We start from the raw sequence: 14,292 nt of genomic DNA, 5'->3' as shown, positions 1-14,292 counted from the left end.
TTCACGAACAAATGCGGGGTTATTTCGAGTGCCCCTGTCCCTCCATACCAGAACATGTCGGGTGTCACACTCCAGACTGAATCGGGACTCGTCTGTAAACAGCACTTGGCTCCAATCATATTGCTCCCAATCTCGATGTTCAGCAGCCCATCTTCTTCGGGCCGCACGGTGGCGTGGAGTCAACGGAATGCAGACCATTGGCCTACGTGCATAGAGCCCTCCCTCATGAAGCCGATTACGTACTGTTTGGGTGGACACCCTTCGTCCCGTTGCCAAGAGCAACCGTCTTTGCAGCTGCATAGCATTCTCTGTCTCTTTCGACGGGCTGTTAACCGTATATACCGGTCATCAGTTGCTGTAGTGGCGCGTGGCCGACCTTGCCCTGGTCGACGTCTAACATTTCCTGTTTCTTGGAATCGATTCCACAGCCTTGCAACAACACTTCTGGCGACTCCAACAGCGTCCGCGACCCGGATTCCAGTCTGCCTATAACACACCATGCCATGGATTCTGGTAAATCACGTTGTTGAGACATCCTTAAGTCACCTTGTCTCAAAATAAAGTACTGCGCAATCGAATTTCACAGTTACGGCAGTAAAACAGACGTTTCTGCAACATCCCGATTTCTGCCCTTATCTCCTTTTTCTGGTTTTTGATGTCATGAACTTTGATTTGCATATGAAGTTTTTTTCTTCCGTTTCCTGCTAGGCTTTAAATTATGGATGATTTATTTTATGTTACTTATCGGTATACATCTTTGCGTAATTTTGTTAAAACCATGTGCTCCCCTAATTGTTTTGAGCAGTGTATATTATATATATAAGATTTTCATTTTTTTTATTATTTTTCCAATAATTAGCATCCAAAAAAAACACTAATTATTTTTAAGAAAGTTTTTCATTGCAAACCTGTATCTAGATAGTGAAGCTGATTCCCAGACTTTTAACTTAGTGGCACCCCATTCTCAGTCTCAAAGCTCTTTAAATGCACCCCTAAACTGCAATGACACAGTAGCTAGAAATCACTGTCCTAATTAAAATTAGGACAGTGATTTCTAACTTTTACAGCTTACTGTGCTGATGGTTAATCTGATTACTTACTACAAAGGTGCAATCAGTAGCTGATATGACAGAATCTTCTTCAGATGAAAGTGATGAGGATCGAGTAGAATTTCAAAAATGGTGCTTTATTTTCATGAAGCTCTTGAAGGTCAAAAACCATTAAAAAAGTGACTAATTGAGGTCTTAAAATACTCCCTACGTGATACAAATTTAAAAAAAAAAAAATCTTTTGAGATTTTAAAAGACAAATGATTTAATTGTTTATTTTATCTACTTCAATAAATTAAAATCTTCTATTCAGAGTTTGGGGAAAATGAAATTTAAATCTCTTTTTTTACATTTTCCTGCTTTGTATATGGTTTTTTGTTGTATAAAACTTTGTAGTATTATATTGTATACTACATATAAAATAATTAAAATATGAGACCAGTCTGCTATATATATATATATATATATATATTTTATAGGTTAAAATATATTCTGGACCTCGAATGCATTCTCTGTTAACATTTGGTCCACCTCCAGCTAAATCAATGAGAGTGGAATATGGCACTTTGAATTGTGCGGTTGAAGTGGTTGACAATGTTGAGGGTGCAATTGACCATATAAATACATATGGTAGTTCTCATACTGATGCTATTGTCACTGAAAATGGTAAGAGGTCTAACTTTATCAGAATGTGAAGGATGAGTCGAAATTGCTGTTCCGAAATTTCAATGACTAGTAGATGTAAATTAACATGTATTTATGCATGCTTTATTCCTTCTTTTCTTTATTCAATAACTGTCAAACAACTATCATGAATTTAAAGTGCAATCAAAATGTCATTCTGTAGTTGATTAGGTTTTTAATGCCACTTTTCAGGGAATCAGATTTTCTCAGGCTAAGGCATAGGCGGAGATAGACTTGGAAGTCAGGGGGGGGGCACGGTCATTATTGCTGGGGGGCAAGATGATGATGATGATGATGTCAATTCGTATATACATATATACATTAGATCAGTCGACTCCACCTTTGATGCTGGGGGCGCAATGCCCCCCACCCCCGTATCTCCGCCCATGGGCTAAGGGCCCATAATGAGCTTAAACTCAACATTTTTCTAGCACCATAGTCACGATAAGCGCAACTATCAATAGCAACCAAAATTAAAGAACATGAAAGAAACTGCAGGTTGTGCCAAACAGAAAATTCTGCTGTTGCTGAATGAAATTAAAAGAAACTGAGGTTCTATCCAGCAAAGACTATTTTTTCCCTTGATTATGCAGAAACAGGCCCGTCATTTGGGGGTCAGAGGCTTTTGAAAATACACTAAAAATGGTATATATATGCATACATTGAGTACATGATCTTTGCCCCCCCCCCCCTGGAAAAAGTTGAAATGACGGCCCTGTGCAGAAAGGCAATAGAAATCTTCAAACATTCAAACTGCTATAACAAGAGACAAGAATCAATAAAGTTGAGTCAAATTTGAACCCCCTACCTTGATAACATATAACTTTCCTGATTCCTTGGCCAGCATCAGAAAGAATAAAAAACCAATTCAACTACTCTACTACTGATATCTAGGGGAAGCATTCTGAATGCATGGTAAATAGCCAATCCCAAAAGAACAAGCATAGTCAAGCTAAGTTTTTCCAAAAACAGCAACGTTCTTCCATTATTCAGTTAGTTAAAGTGAGTAATATGAGTTTTAATTCTGTTCTACAGTCAGTTTCATCTGCTGCTATGCAGTTGTGTGAGCATCGTGATAGATTCCCATCATGACAATCCAGGTTCGACCCCACTGATGGCATAGTGGTGGTTTCTGAAGTTGGTTTTCTGTGGTTTTCCAACTCTAAGGTATTAATGTGAGCCAATCTCCCATTTAAAAAAGTCTCCACAGAGAACAACATTTCAATAATTCACACATAACACAACATGCAGCAACTTGCTGAGTTGCTTACATCAAAATTTGGAAGGCCGATGGTAGCATTTCAACATACATGACAGGGCATTCCTCAGAAACAAACTTCACGTTAGGTAATAAACACATACATGCACCTATTTGTTAGATAATAAGCTGAGGAATAAGTTGAGGTGCATGTATGGTTAAGTAGTAGTCAGTTCAATCTGATATCTCTTGATGATGCCAACTACTGGCGTTGGAGAAACATTGAGTACATATATACTCAAACATTAATACATATAACATTATACTCAAACTCAATGATGGCCCCTTATCTGAAGAAAATCTGATTCACCAAATCTTATTCATTTTTAATTTTTTCAATCTTATTTTATTTTTCTAGGAACATAATTTTAATTGAAAAGCCACAAGAAGTGTTTACGCACACTTCTCACCCGTTCATGCAAGCATGATATACAGGTGTAATACCTTCCGGCATGCTTGAGAACTTATCAAAGGAATGTTTATGAGAGGTATGTGTTGCCCAGTAGAGGCAATAGCGTAAACCAATTAGACACACATGCATACAATAGGCAAAAATCTTATGTTTGTAAAGTTTTTGGCCTGTTTTTAAATTTTCCAGCTTACCAAGTACCAAAACTTTTTTGATTGGTTTGTAGTGGTTCTTGGTTGTAGGACAATCAAAAAGGTTTGGAATATTTTAAAACAGTCAAAATTTTAAAAATGTGCCAGTATCAAAATATCATTGGATTTACATTTCGAAAATCATGGTTTAAAATTCTAAAAGGTAGGGGTGATTTAAACAAAATCTTTTACTGTTATATAAGCATGGCATTAATACTATGATTTAAAATTTTAAAATTCTATGTAAATTTATCACTTTTTATGTAAAACAAAATGAATTTAAGACTTTTTTTATGTTTTTTTAAAGTTCAGGACAGTTACTCTGACTCACTCCATACTTCCATAGTGATACTATATTTATGATACTTGTATATTGTGTAACAGAACAACACATCTTTGTGCTTTAAATTTGAAGCATACTAGTTTTCTTTGAAATATCCTTCTAATGTAGGAATATTCATGATCTCAAGGAAGAACATTCATCTCTGCCCCCACAGCGACCAGAACCCGGTCTCTCATTCGCTGAATAAGTGCTCTACCAACTAAGCATCATCTGGTGACCTATGTCATTCATGAGCTATTAGTTGATTGCCACCGCCGTCCATGTATGGAGCCTTTAAACATATGTATATGCTCCAAGGGAGAAATATTCTGTTTTCTAGCTTAGTTGGTAGAGCACTCACTCTGGCAAACGAGAGATGGGTTTAAGTCCCCATGGGGCAGAGATGAATTTTCTTCCTTGTAATCATCATCTCCAAAATTAAGCAGTCTTTCTTCTTTTCAGAATCTTGTATCAACAAGTGGAGTTGACATTTCTACATATATTTGTAATCTATTGAGTTTTTCAGGCTGGGAAGGATCAACAGTCACATAAGCAGAGATGGGGGTGAGGGGTCATGGGTTGACATAATCACATCAAAGATGTGAGAGTGGCTGACCTCTTTACAGTGGTCTTTTACACTGATATCTTTGGCTAACAAGCACCTTGGCTTATGAATGTGTTTACCTCAGTAAACAACATTTAGTTAACATGGATACATGTGCTCACATAAAACAACCATGTTGTAAGTTGAATTTTCACAGAATTGTCTCATAAGCCTGATTAATTTATATCTCCCTGAAAATCACTTTCAACTACACCTCTATTTCTCTTCAAGGAATCTTTCAAGTCATTTTATGTAAAATTAATAATTAAGAAAAGTTAAAAATGCATTTAAAAAAAGTCTATACTTGGATTTTTCTGTGTAAGCATTCATTTGGTGCAAGACTCTTAACATAATACTAACAATCTAGACCATAGTTTCCCAAATTTTTTGTTCCATCGCCCCTTCCTCAAAAGTTTCTTTCTCTCTCTCTCTCATCACCTTCCAAATCAAATTCACCCATAGGATCCTATACTAAATCCAAAGCTGCTACCACTCCACCCCCCTGGACCATGTCCCCTTTGGGAAACACTGATCTATACATTCTAGGAGATTATCTTTACCATCTGCATGAATATGAGACACAGAAATTGACATTAAAAATCTGAGGGAAATAAAAAGATTATCAGTATCTCATCTTTTTTTATATTCTCCTTCACCTGATTGTGAAGCTGTTCATTTTAATCTTTGGTCAGTATGTTTCCTTTTTATAGTGCTCCTTAGTGTTTTATAAAACTTATCTCAAATTTTGGGCCTTTCCAAAATTTTTCCATAGAAGCTTTTTCATTTTTTCCATAGAAACCTATGATTGTGTTTCAGCTAATGAAGATTTTGGTTAATGAATGTGATTCTGGAACATATTTTCTTTGTTAGCCAAAGTATCACTGCATATGAGAAACTGATCTATTGTATGCCTTTCATTACCATATAAATTAAAAAAATTTCTACGAAATCATCTTATGCATGAATAAATACAATCACTGGACTAAAATTATAAAACCTTATAAAGTTTAAGTTTATAAATATAGAGTTTACAGCTTAATGTGATCACATCAGGTTTTTGATAACAATAACTAATTTATAACTGCACCCTAAAAAAGTACAGAAGCAAATATGATGACCATACATTCCATTTCAGTAAAAACAGGGCAGCTTCATTTTTATTTCTACCCAAACTGGTTGCAAAGTGCTTAATTGTGCCACTGCATTCCATCGACTCATTTTTTTATTGTTATTATTATTATTCTCTTCTAAAGCTGAATTTTTTTCTTTTAAGCTATGATCATGTCAGTCTTTTTATAATTCAGTTATTAGGAAGTGTTGAAATGGAACTGTTTAATAATAATAAATAATAAACGTGATCATCACGTATTCCCAAGAGATCTTTACGATCTGTCCAGGGAATTTGTTAGTGTGTTAGTAGACATCCATGCCCGAACCAGGATTTGAACCCAGACCTGCACAGTCAGAAGCTAGCTCCCTAACCACTGAACTGTCAGGCGGCAGTTCAGTGGTAATTTTGTTTAATGTAGACTATGTACTTTGTTAACATATATAAATACCATTGATCCCTTGAGAAAGTCTTTTGGTAGAGGAATTGTCAATCTGGTCAACTTTTAATTTTGTTTTACCAAACTACAACTTTGGTCATGTACAGCATTTACTACTGTCGAGTTGGGTCAGAAATCTTTCTCTATAGACAAAGTCATGTTATACTTTTGCTCTTGTTTTGAGCATGAAAGGGACTTTTGGCTAGATCATATTAAGAAGGCTCCATCTATTTGGTGATGCCTCGTTAGAGAAAAAACTGTTCTTTGGTAATGATTACGATTGAACCTGCTGACTTGACAGTAGCCTTCATAATGGTAGACAAGCATCTCGCCACTTGCTCAATCTGGTCAACTGAAAGAAACTGACCAAGAACTGAAGTAAGGGGGCTCTTTATATGGTCACAACACCTAAATCAGTGGTGTCAGAATCGGGGTGCTGTCTACAGAATTTTGTAGAATGGGTCCAAACACCCCCCAAAATGAATTCATAAATCAAAATTTTCTACATGAAACTCAAAATGAGCACCCACAGATTCGAAACACTTCAGACGCCTCTAACCTAAATGATAACATAATCTGTGAATAAATATTGGTCACAATACCCAAATGATAATGTGGGGTTTGGTCAATTTGTCATACTACAAACTTGCTGCTGCTTCATTGCGTCATGGTACAAACTTGTCGCTGCATCATTTTGTAGTGGTGCAAACTCGTAGCATCATTTTGTTGCAATGTCAATTCGGGACAAATTTTAATTGATTTACATGTTCATGTTAATCTTATAAATATGACTTTTATTTTAGGTGTAAAAATAAAACTTATTTTTTTCCACATTTGTTGGAAATGTTACCCCTGTTCATCCCTATTTTAATTTTTAAAAGATGAGAGTATTCATTGAAGTAAAAATAGGTGCAAAAAGTAATTTTTTTTTAATTTTCCAAGATCATTTAATGTAGTATTTGATTGAAATTTCACAAATTTAAAATTGACAAATTTTCACTTGGATTTTGTTTTGCCTTTGGTTATTTAATAAAGTGCCAATATGAAACTACTTTATTCTAATACAGGGTAACCCAGTTATATACAACTTTCACATTTATATGATGTTTGGCTTCAGTCGCAAATCATTCCTATTACATTTTAATGCTGAAATATTTCATTTTACATCGTGTACATCACAATTACATGATGTCTTAATTTTGACTGAAACCTCAAATTTTATTGAAAATATAATTTCTGTCAATCCTGGGATTCCTCAAATTTAAATTCTGTCTGGATTTCTCAAATAGTTTTCAAATACAAAAACTAAATGAAAAATTACTGTATCATAAATACCAAAATTTTTCACTCAATATTGAACTTCAATCATTGAAAAAATAAATTTTTGAATAAAAAGAAATATGATAAACATGTTGGAGTAAATCGAGAGGCTATTCCATACTCAGAATAAGACAACCATAAGTATTCTTATGGGCATTGTATAATATTTCATCATGTATATATATATTGTTTGTAATTGCATTTTCAATTGGGTTGCTGTATTTTTGAAATATATGACATCCATGTTTATTATGGACATCTTTTTCTCAGCCACCTCGTTGGGCATTTTGCCTGTTGTGGCATTGTATTTGTATTTGTAATATCTTCCCCCCCCCCCCTCATGCCAGAAGCATGAATGTGCAAATTTCGAAAACGGGGGAAACGATGTTTGAATGTTTACCCGTGTTACTCTTGTAGTGTCATTTCCCCAAAATGCTTTGTAACATGCATTTCAATAGGGGTTAAACATTTGTGTTTCTGAAAAAACTTAAGCAAAATAAGGGATCCAACCAGCTGAAAAACCCAAAAAGTGAAAATTTGCACATGCATGCTTTTGGCGGGAGAGGGGGGGAAGGAAAGATGTCTCCCTCACATATGGTATTTCCCTACAAAATGCAAAGGTTAAGAGTCGAAATAGGAGGCAATGTGTACCTTTGAGCTGTTCTGCTGATAATTATGGAAACTTCATAAACATCTACAAGTAAAAATCGAATGTTTAGAAGTTGCTCAGAAGCGCATCAATGCTGAAAAGAATTCAAAATATAAAATGAGTTTACTTGAAAAATATAAGAAAATCATTTTGCTTTTGAGAGTAACATTGCCAAATAAAGGGAATAAAGGGTTAAGGATAATTATTTATGTTACAATTACTTGTTTACTGTTGTCTTTTTCTAGCTGAAGCAGCAAAAAAATTTCTAAGTGGTGTGGATAGTGCGTGTGTTTTCCACAATTGCAGTACCAGATTTGCAGATGGTTATCGGTTTGGTTTAGGTGAGTATATTTTATGGAAATTTCAAATGAATTGAATGGATTAGAGATAGAAATACAAGTTGGAGGTTGTTATGAAAATTCAATTTTTAGTGACACAGAGACATACATATGTATTTCTCTTATTTACCGAAAGGTAGCAGGAACTATTTTCTTGAGGTTCTTGCTAATTTCCTATTCAAATTGGTTTATCTACTGGGCCATTTTTGAGTGTGTGGCTATTTTCCTGTAAAGAATTACTTGTATTTGGCTTCATGAGACCAAATACATGCAGTCAAAAAACATTTGTTAGTTGAGATATGGTTATTTTATAATTACTGTAGAGATGAGATATGAATATGTTTACATTTTAATATTATAAGGTTTATTCACATGCATTAAAAAAAATCTATTTTATTGTTTTTATCATTAACCAGAACTTTTAGTTTGAAATTTACTATAAAATAGTACAGCAATGGTTAATTACATACATTTTACATTCATAATGGTGCTAAAATTAATCAATCAAAATATTATAAATAAAAGATACATAAGTATATTTTGTATAAAATATATTCAAAGATAGGTTTGTCAGACCCAACCCATGCAGTTGTGCATTAACATTCACTCAATTTTGACTCTCCTGATTTTCAAGCAAAATGATGTGAAAAATGACTCAAAAAGCTTATTGGAAACACTCTAAATGACATTTAATAAGTGAAATTTATTACAGGAGCTGAAGTTGGCATTAGTACAAGCAGGATACATGCCCGAGGGCCTGTTGGAGTTGAAGGACTACTGACCACAAAATGGGTTCTTGAAGGATCTGGTAATACTGTGCAGGACTTCAGTTCTGATGGAAACATGAAGTATTGTCACGAATCATTACCAGCTGTCAACTGAGCTTAAGAAACATTTTTATGACAAGTTCAAGTGATATCTCTAAAGTATTTTTTTATAAGAATTGTTTGAAATATTCTTATTAGGGATCTCAATTGGGGGGAATCTCATTGTAAAAAATAAACATTTTTTATGAAAATTTGTTTTATTTCTTTTGTTGAGAAACATAAATATGATGAAGCAAAATTTTAAAGTGACAACAAATTAGTCAATTCATGATAACCCAAACTTTGATAACTTGAATATCTGTTTAAGTCGAAGTTTTCACTCATCCCTAGAACTTTGTGGATATTTTAGAGTTAAAATTTTCTATTAACTCAAAGTTCTTTTTATTTATTTAAGTTTTTGGGAATGAAAGAAATTTTTAAAGTAACATTTAGTTATAAAATTTAGCACTTAGCAATAGAATTTGGTATTTAGCAATAGAATTTGGTATTTAGCAAAAGAATTTAGTATTTAGCAATAGAATTAAGCATTTAGCAAAAGAATTTATCGGATTCATTTGTCTGCTTGCAAAAAGATAATGACTGACTTTGGTGAATGACTTTCTCATAAAAGAAGGATGAAAAAGAGAGATATTGTGAAAATTGCTGCATTTTTTGACAGAAAATAATCTTGTACACACTTTATTCATAATTTGTTTCATTTATATGAGTATTGTGTATGTGTCCATTTCAATAATATAGTATGTAAGTCTAGTTTATTTCTAAACATTCTCATTAAATAATTAAATATGATTAAATTAGAATAACTTATCTTTTTTAATTTCTTCATCTGCAGTAGTTTGACATGTTTTACTGATACAAAATTTGTAAATAGCGCTGTTACTTTAATAAATCTTTATTTTTTCTACTCTGTCAAACTAATGCTAACTCGAAAGTTTTTGTTGGCCACTGTACATTCAACTTATCAAGATTTGACTGTATATAACAATATCTCAGTGCTGCATAATGGTCTGTGTTCTATTTCTGATGACTACACTGCCAACAATACAGGCGCAGACTCTGCCACTGCTCCAAAAACTTCAAATATATATTTCCACTCATGAATAAAGGTCGAATCACACCTTAGAGGAGGTATATAATTTTGTCCTTTATTCCACCTACAAGATTCACGTGCATCAATATCAGTCTGGTGTCAGCCATTTTTCAGGGATCTTCGAGATGCGATGTTTACAGAGGGAAAAAAAGCCAGTGGATACTTGATGCTTGGAAGAAAGTGAAAAGAAAATTACATAAAATTCAGTGTTTGCCTGAATACAGTTCTAACATATTATGTATTCTTATTATTTTGGATCTGTTGATATATCTTTATTAGTAATGATGTGTGTGAGTGTAAGTAATTACAACCAGAATATTCAATTGAAGACAGACACATATTTTAATAGGGAGTTAAACACATAAAGTGAGAGACAACATCTGTTGCTGTTCAGACTTGAGCAGCCATGTTTTCTGTACCGTTGCCAAAACTCTGAAACTAAATACTTGACTAATAATGTGTTGCCAGATACCAAAAAAAGAAATAAATAAATGAATTGTTTGTCCATTAACATAATATTCTAACACTTTCCCTTGTTAATAAAACAAACAATTTCGTTACAATACAAGTCCTATTTTAGCAGACAGTGCCACTAATCTTGGCTTGTGCAATGGCTTTGTCATCATATCGGCCAACTGATTCTCTGTATAGACCTTTTGTACCGCAATCTCTCCTTCCATCACTTTTTCACCAATGAAGAAATGTTTAATGCTGATGTGCTTTGTGCAGCGATGGAATTCTGGATTTCGTGCAAGTCTTATAGCTGCGCTATTATCAATTTGGATCACTAGAATTTCTTCAAGTTGTACAACTGCTTTGTACATCCTTTGCAACCAAATTGCTTCTTTACATCATTCATTTGCTGCAACAATTTCTGCTTCAGTGGTCGATGTTGCTACCATAGATTGTTGTTGACTGAGCCATGAGATAGCTCCACCAGCATACAAGATCACCACTCCTGTAGTTGAGCGACCAGTCTTTTCACATCCTCCAAAGTCAGCATCACTATAAAATTCCAACACTCTGGGGTTGCAGTTATATCTGTAGATAATGCCTTTACTTGTGAAACTGGCAATATATCTGAGAACACGTTTGGCTTTCACCCAATCTTCTTTTGAAGGATTCTCTAGCTTGCATGATAAAACTCCTACACTGTATGCTAGGTCGAGTCTGGTGCCTACCATAAGATACATGATAGCTCTGACTAGTTCTCTGTAAGGAAATGATTCATTTGCTTGTGATTCAAGACCATTTTCCTCTGACGGCACTTTCAAAATAGGTGTATGAACTGGTCTACAATTTTCCATACAAAATTTCTTCAGCACTTTCTTTGTATATACTTGTTGGCTAATTTTTATGTTTCCATTGGAAAACTTTTCAATTTCCAATCCTAAGAAGTATGTTGCTGGTTTACTGGCAACTTTAAATTTCATTTTCAACTGTTTAATAAAATCTTCAGCTTCTTGTTGATCAGTTGCTGCAACTAGGCCATCATCAACATATAAAGCTACAAGTAATTTTCTGTTGTTATGATCTCTGATGTACAAACAAGGATCAGCTTCACTTGCTTTGAATCCTAGTTTCAACAAAAAATCTCCAAAACACTTGTTCCAAGGAGCTTGCTTAAGACCATAAAGACTGCGCTTGAGTCTATACACATTACTTGCCCAAGATGGTTTCTTCTAGATCACCATATAAAAATGCTGTTGAGCAGTGGTTCTCAACCGGTGCTCAGCGGAGCCCTTGGGGCTCTGTGTGCATTTCCCAGGGGCACTGCAGCAGCTCGAAGAAAGTAAAATAAATCAGTAAATTTTATTAATAAATAAAAAAAAGGGATCTGAAGAGTTCCACCATATAAGTTATATACTAAAAAGGGCTCCTTGAGCCGAACGGTGCTTTACCATAGAAATTATATGTAAAAGTGAGTCAGAAAAGGTTGAGAACCGCTGCTTTAGAGACATCAAATTCAGTCAAATGCAATTTCTCACTTACTGCAATACTGATCATCGAGCGTATTGTTCCTAACTTGGTTACCGAACTGAAGGTTTGATTGTAATCAATACCACGAGGTTGACTGAATCCTTTGATTACAGGTCTCGCTTTATACTTGTTAATACTACCATCTGGATTCTTCTTGATACAATACACCCACTTACAAGGTATAGCTTTCAATCCTTTAGGTAATGGCTGTAGAATCCATGTACAATTTTCTCTTAAGGAATTCATTTCAGAGTCCATGGCTTTCTTCCAAAATGAACAATTCTGAACAATTGACTGCATCTTGATAAGTTTCTGGTTCATTTGCATCAGCCATGAAGACATCTGCCAACATAATGTAGTCTTCAAACCTTTCAGGCTTTTTCAACTCATTTCTGTTCCTGAGCTGTCTGATGTTTGTTTCAGCCTCTTCATCTTCTGAGCTACAGCTATCTTTCTCTGATTCTTCATCATGGGTATACTTTCCCTCATTTGAAAGTTCTTTATTTTGATCATTTCTTTTAATTGGAAATGTCACTGTATTTTCAATCTGTAAGGGCTTCCCTTGAAATACCACATCACGACAGCAAATCACTGTCTGCCTTTCTTTGATATAGATGCGATACCTTTCATCTCCATCGTATCTGATAAGATAACCCTCTTTGTTGCTTTCTTATCCATCTTCTTTCTTCTTTGATTTGGGATTTGAGCATAACAGACTGACCCAATGATACGCATATGCCTTATTTGAGGCTTCTTTTTCATCCATAGCTCAAACAGACTTACATTGTGAACCAAAGATTTTCCAGTCCTGTTCAAAATATAAGCTGAAGTATTGATAAACTCGACCCACATGGGAAAACCGGGAAGTTCATTTCTGTGTTGGAGTACTTGAGAGTTCTTTCCATCTCTACAAGAGTTCTGTTCTCACATTCGTACAACTTACAAGCGGCTGTGGACTTGAGCAGCCATGTTTTCCGTACTGTTGCCAAAACTCTGAAATTAAATACTTGACTAATAATGTGTTGCTAGATACCAAAAACAGAAATAAATAAATCAATTGTTTGTCCATTAACATAATATTCTAACATGTATTCTATATTTTATGTATAGTAGAACAATATTAAGAAAAGGCAAGATACTCCTTAGAGCAGCAGTTCTCAACCGGTGCTTTGCAGCCGCTCGAGGAAAATATAAAAGAACTGTAAATTTGAAAAAAAGTAATTATAAATGTTTTTGAATAATAAAAGCAAATCAGTAACTTTGGAGAAATAAAAAATATGCCTACAGGACTCCGCCATAGACATTATGTACTAGAAAGGGTTCCGCGAGCCAAAAAATGTTGAGAACCGCTGCCTTAGAGGAAGCTGATTGCACTCAAAGAACAACGGCATCTTTACTGGTGTGTGCCATCAGTGGCTAGGATGCTGAGTCAATTATGGATCAAAAATGATCGAAGACTTCCAATTACAATGAAATCTCAATATAATGATACTCTGTGGTATATATTGTTTAAACAATATATTGTTTTAGTGATGCTTCACTATAATTTTAAATCTCCATTAATTCTGAAATTGTTTCTTTCATCAAGAATTTTCCTAAGAATTCATTGGCAGAATGATATTTTGGGGCCACTTCTACCTGATTGGAGATATACAAATCAACCAATTTACATAGTTTTCAAAATCATAGCACCAGATCTCGTTAAATGGAGGCACACTACATAGTGAAAGAACATAGGACCATGCCTGCATTTACCTCTTCCTTGCTACATTCAGAAACAACACCCAATGCCTGAAACCTTCATAAATACCCTCCGTTAAAAATATCACCCTTTAAAAAATGTTGTATGCATATTAAAAGCGGTTCCGTTTTGGAGGCGCCATCTGTTGCAAAGTAACAAGTGACATAGCCAAGGTATAGGCACATGCATAGGCGGAGATAGACTGGGGGGCACGATGATGAGGATGTCAATTCATATATACATTAGATCAGTCGACTCCACCTTTGACGCTGGGGGGAGGGGG

General features: G+C 34.7%; 1 protein-coding gene across 1 annotated transcript in view; it reads left to right on the top strand.

Moving 5' to 3' along the window:
- Positions 1-10,267, top strand: part of P5CS (Delta[1]-pyrroline-5-carboxylate synthase) — a 46,596-nt gene extending 36,329 nt beyond the window's left edge. The window contains exons 13-15 of the mRNA XM_089232821.1: positions 1,529-1,715; positions 8,279-8,374; positions 9,084-10,267. Of these exons, the coding sequence (XP_089088947.1) occupies positions 1,529-1,715; positions 8,279-8,374; positions 9,084-9,253 (453 nt within the window). The 3' untranslated portion in view covers positions 9,254-10,267. The remainder of the gene's footprint in view (positions 1-1,528; positions 1,716-8,278; positions 8,375-9,083) is intronic.
- Positions 10,268-14,292: the final 4,025 nt, after the last annotated feature.

The sequence above is a fragment of the Pholcus phalangioides genome, unplaced genomic scaffold (genome assembly GCF_987345545.1).
Source record: "Pholcus phalangioides strain wild (caught in Gottingen) unplaced genomic scaffold, Ppha-v1.0 ptg000007l_1, whole genome shotgun sequence".
In the NCBI taxonomy this organism is placed as follows: Eukaryota; Metazoa; Arthropoda; class Arachnida; order Araneae; family Pholcidae; genus Pholcus; species Pholcus phalangioides.
The sequence above is the reverse complement of the archived record's forward strand: the minus strand, read 5'-3'. Positions and strand labels throughout refer to the sequence as shown.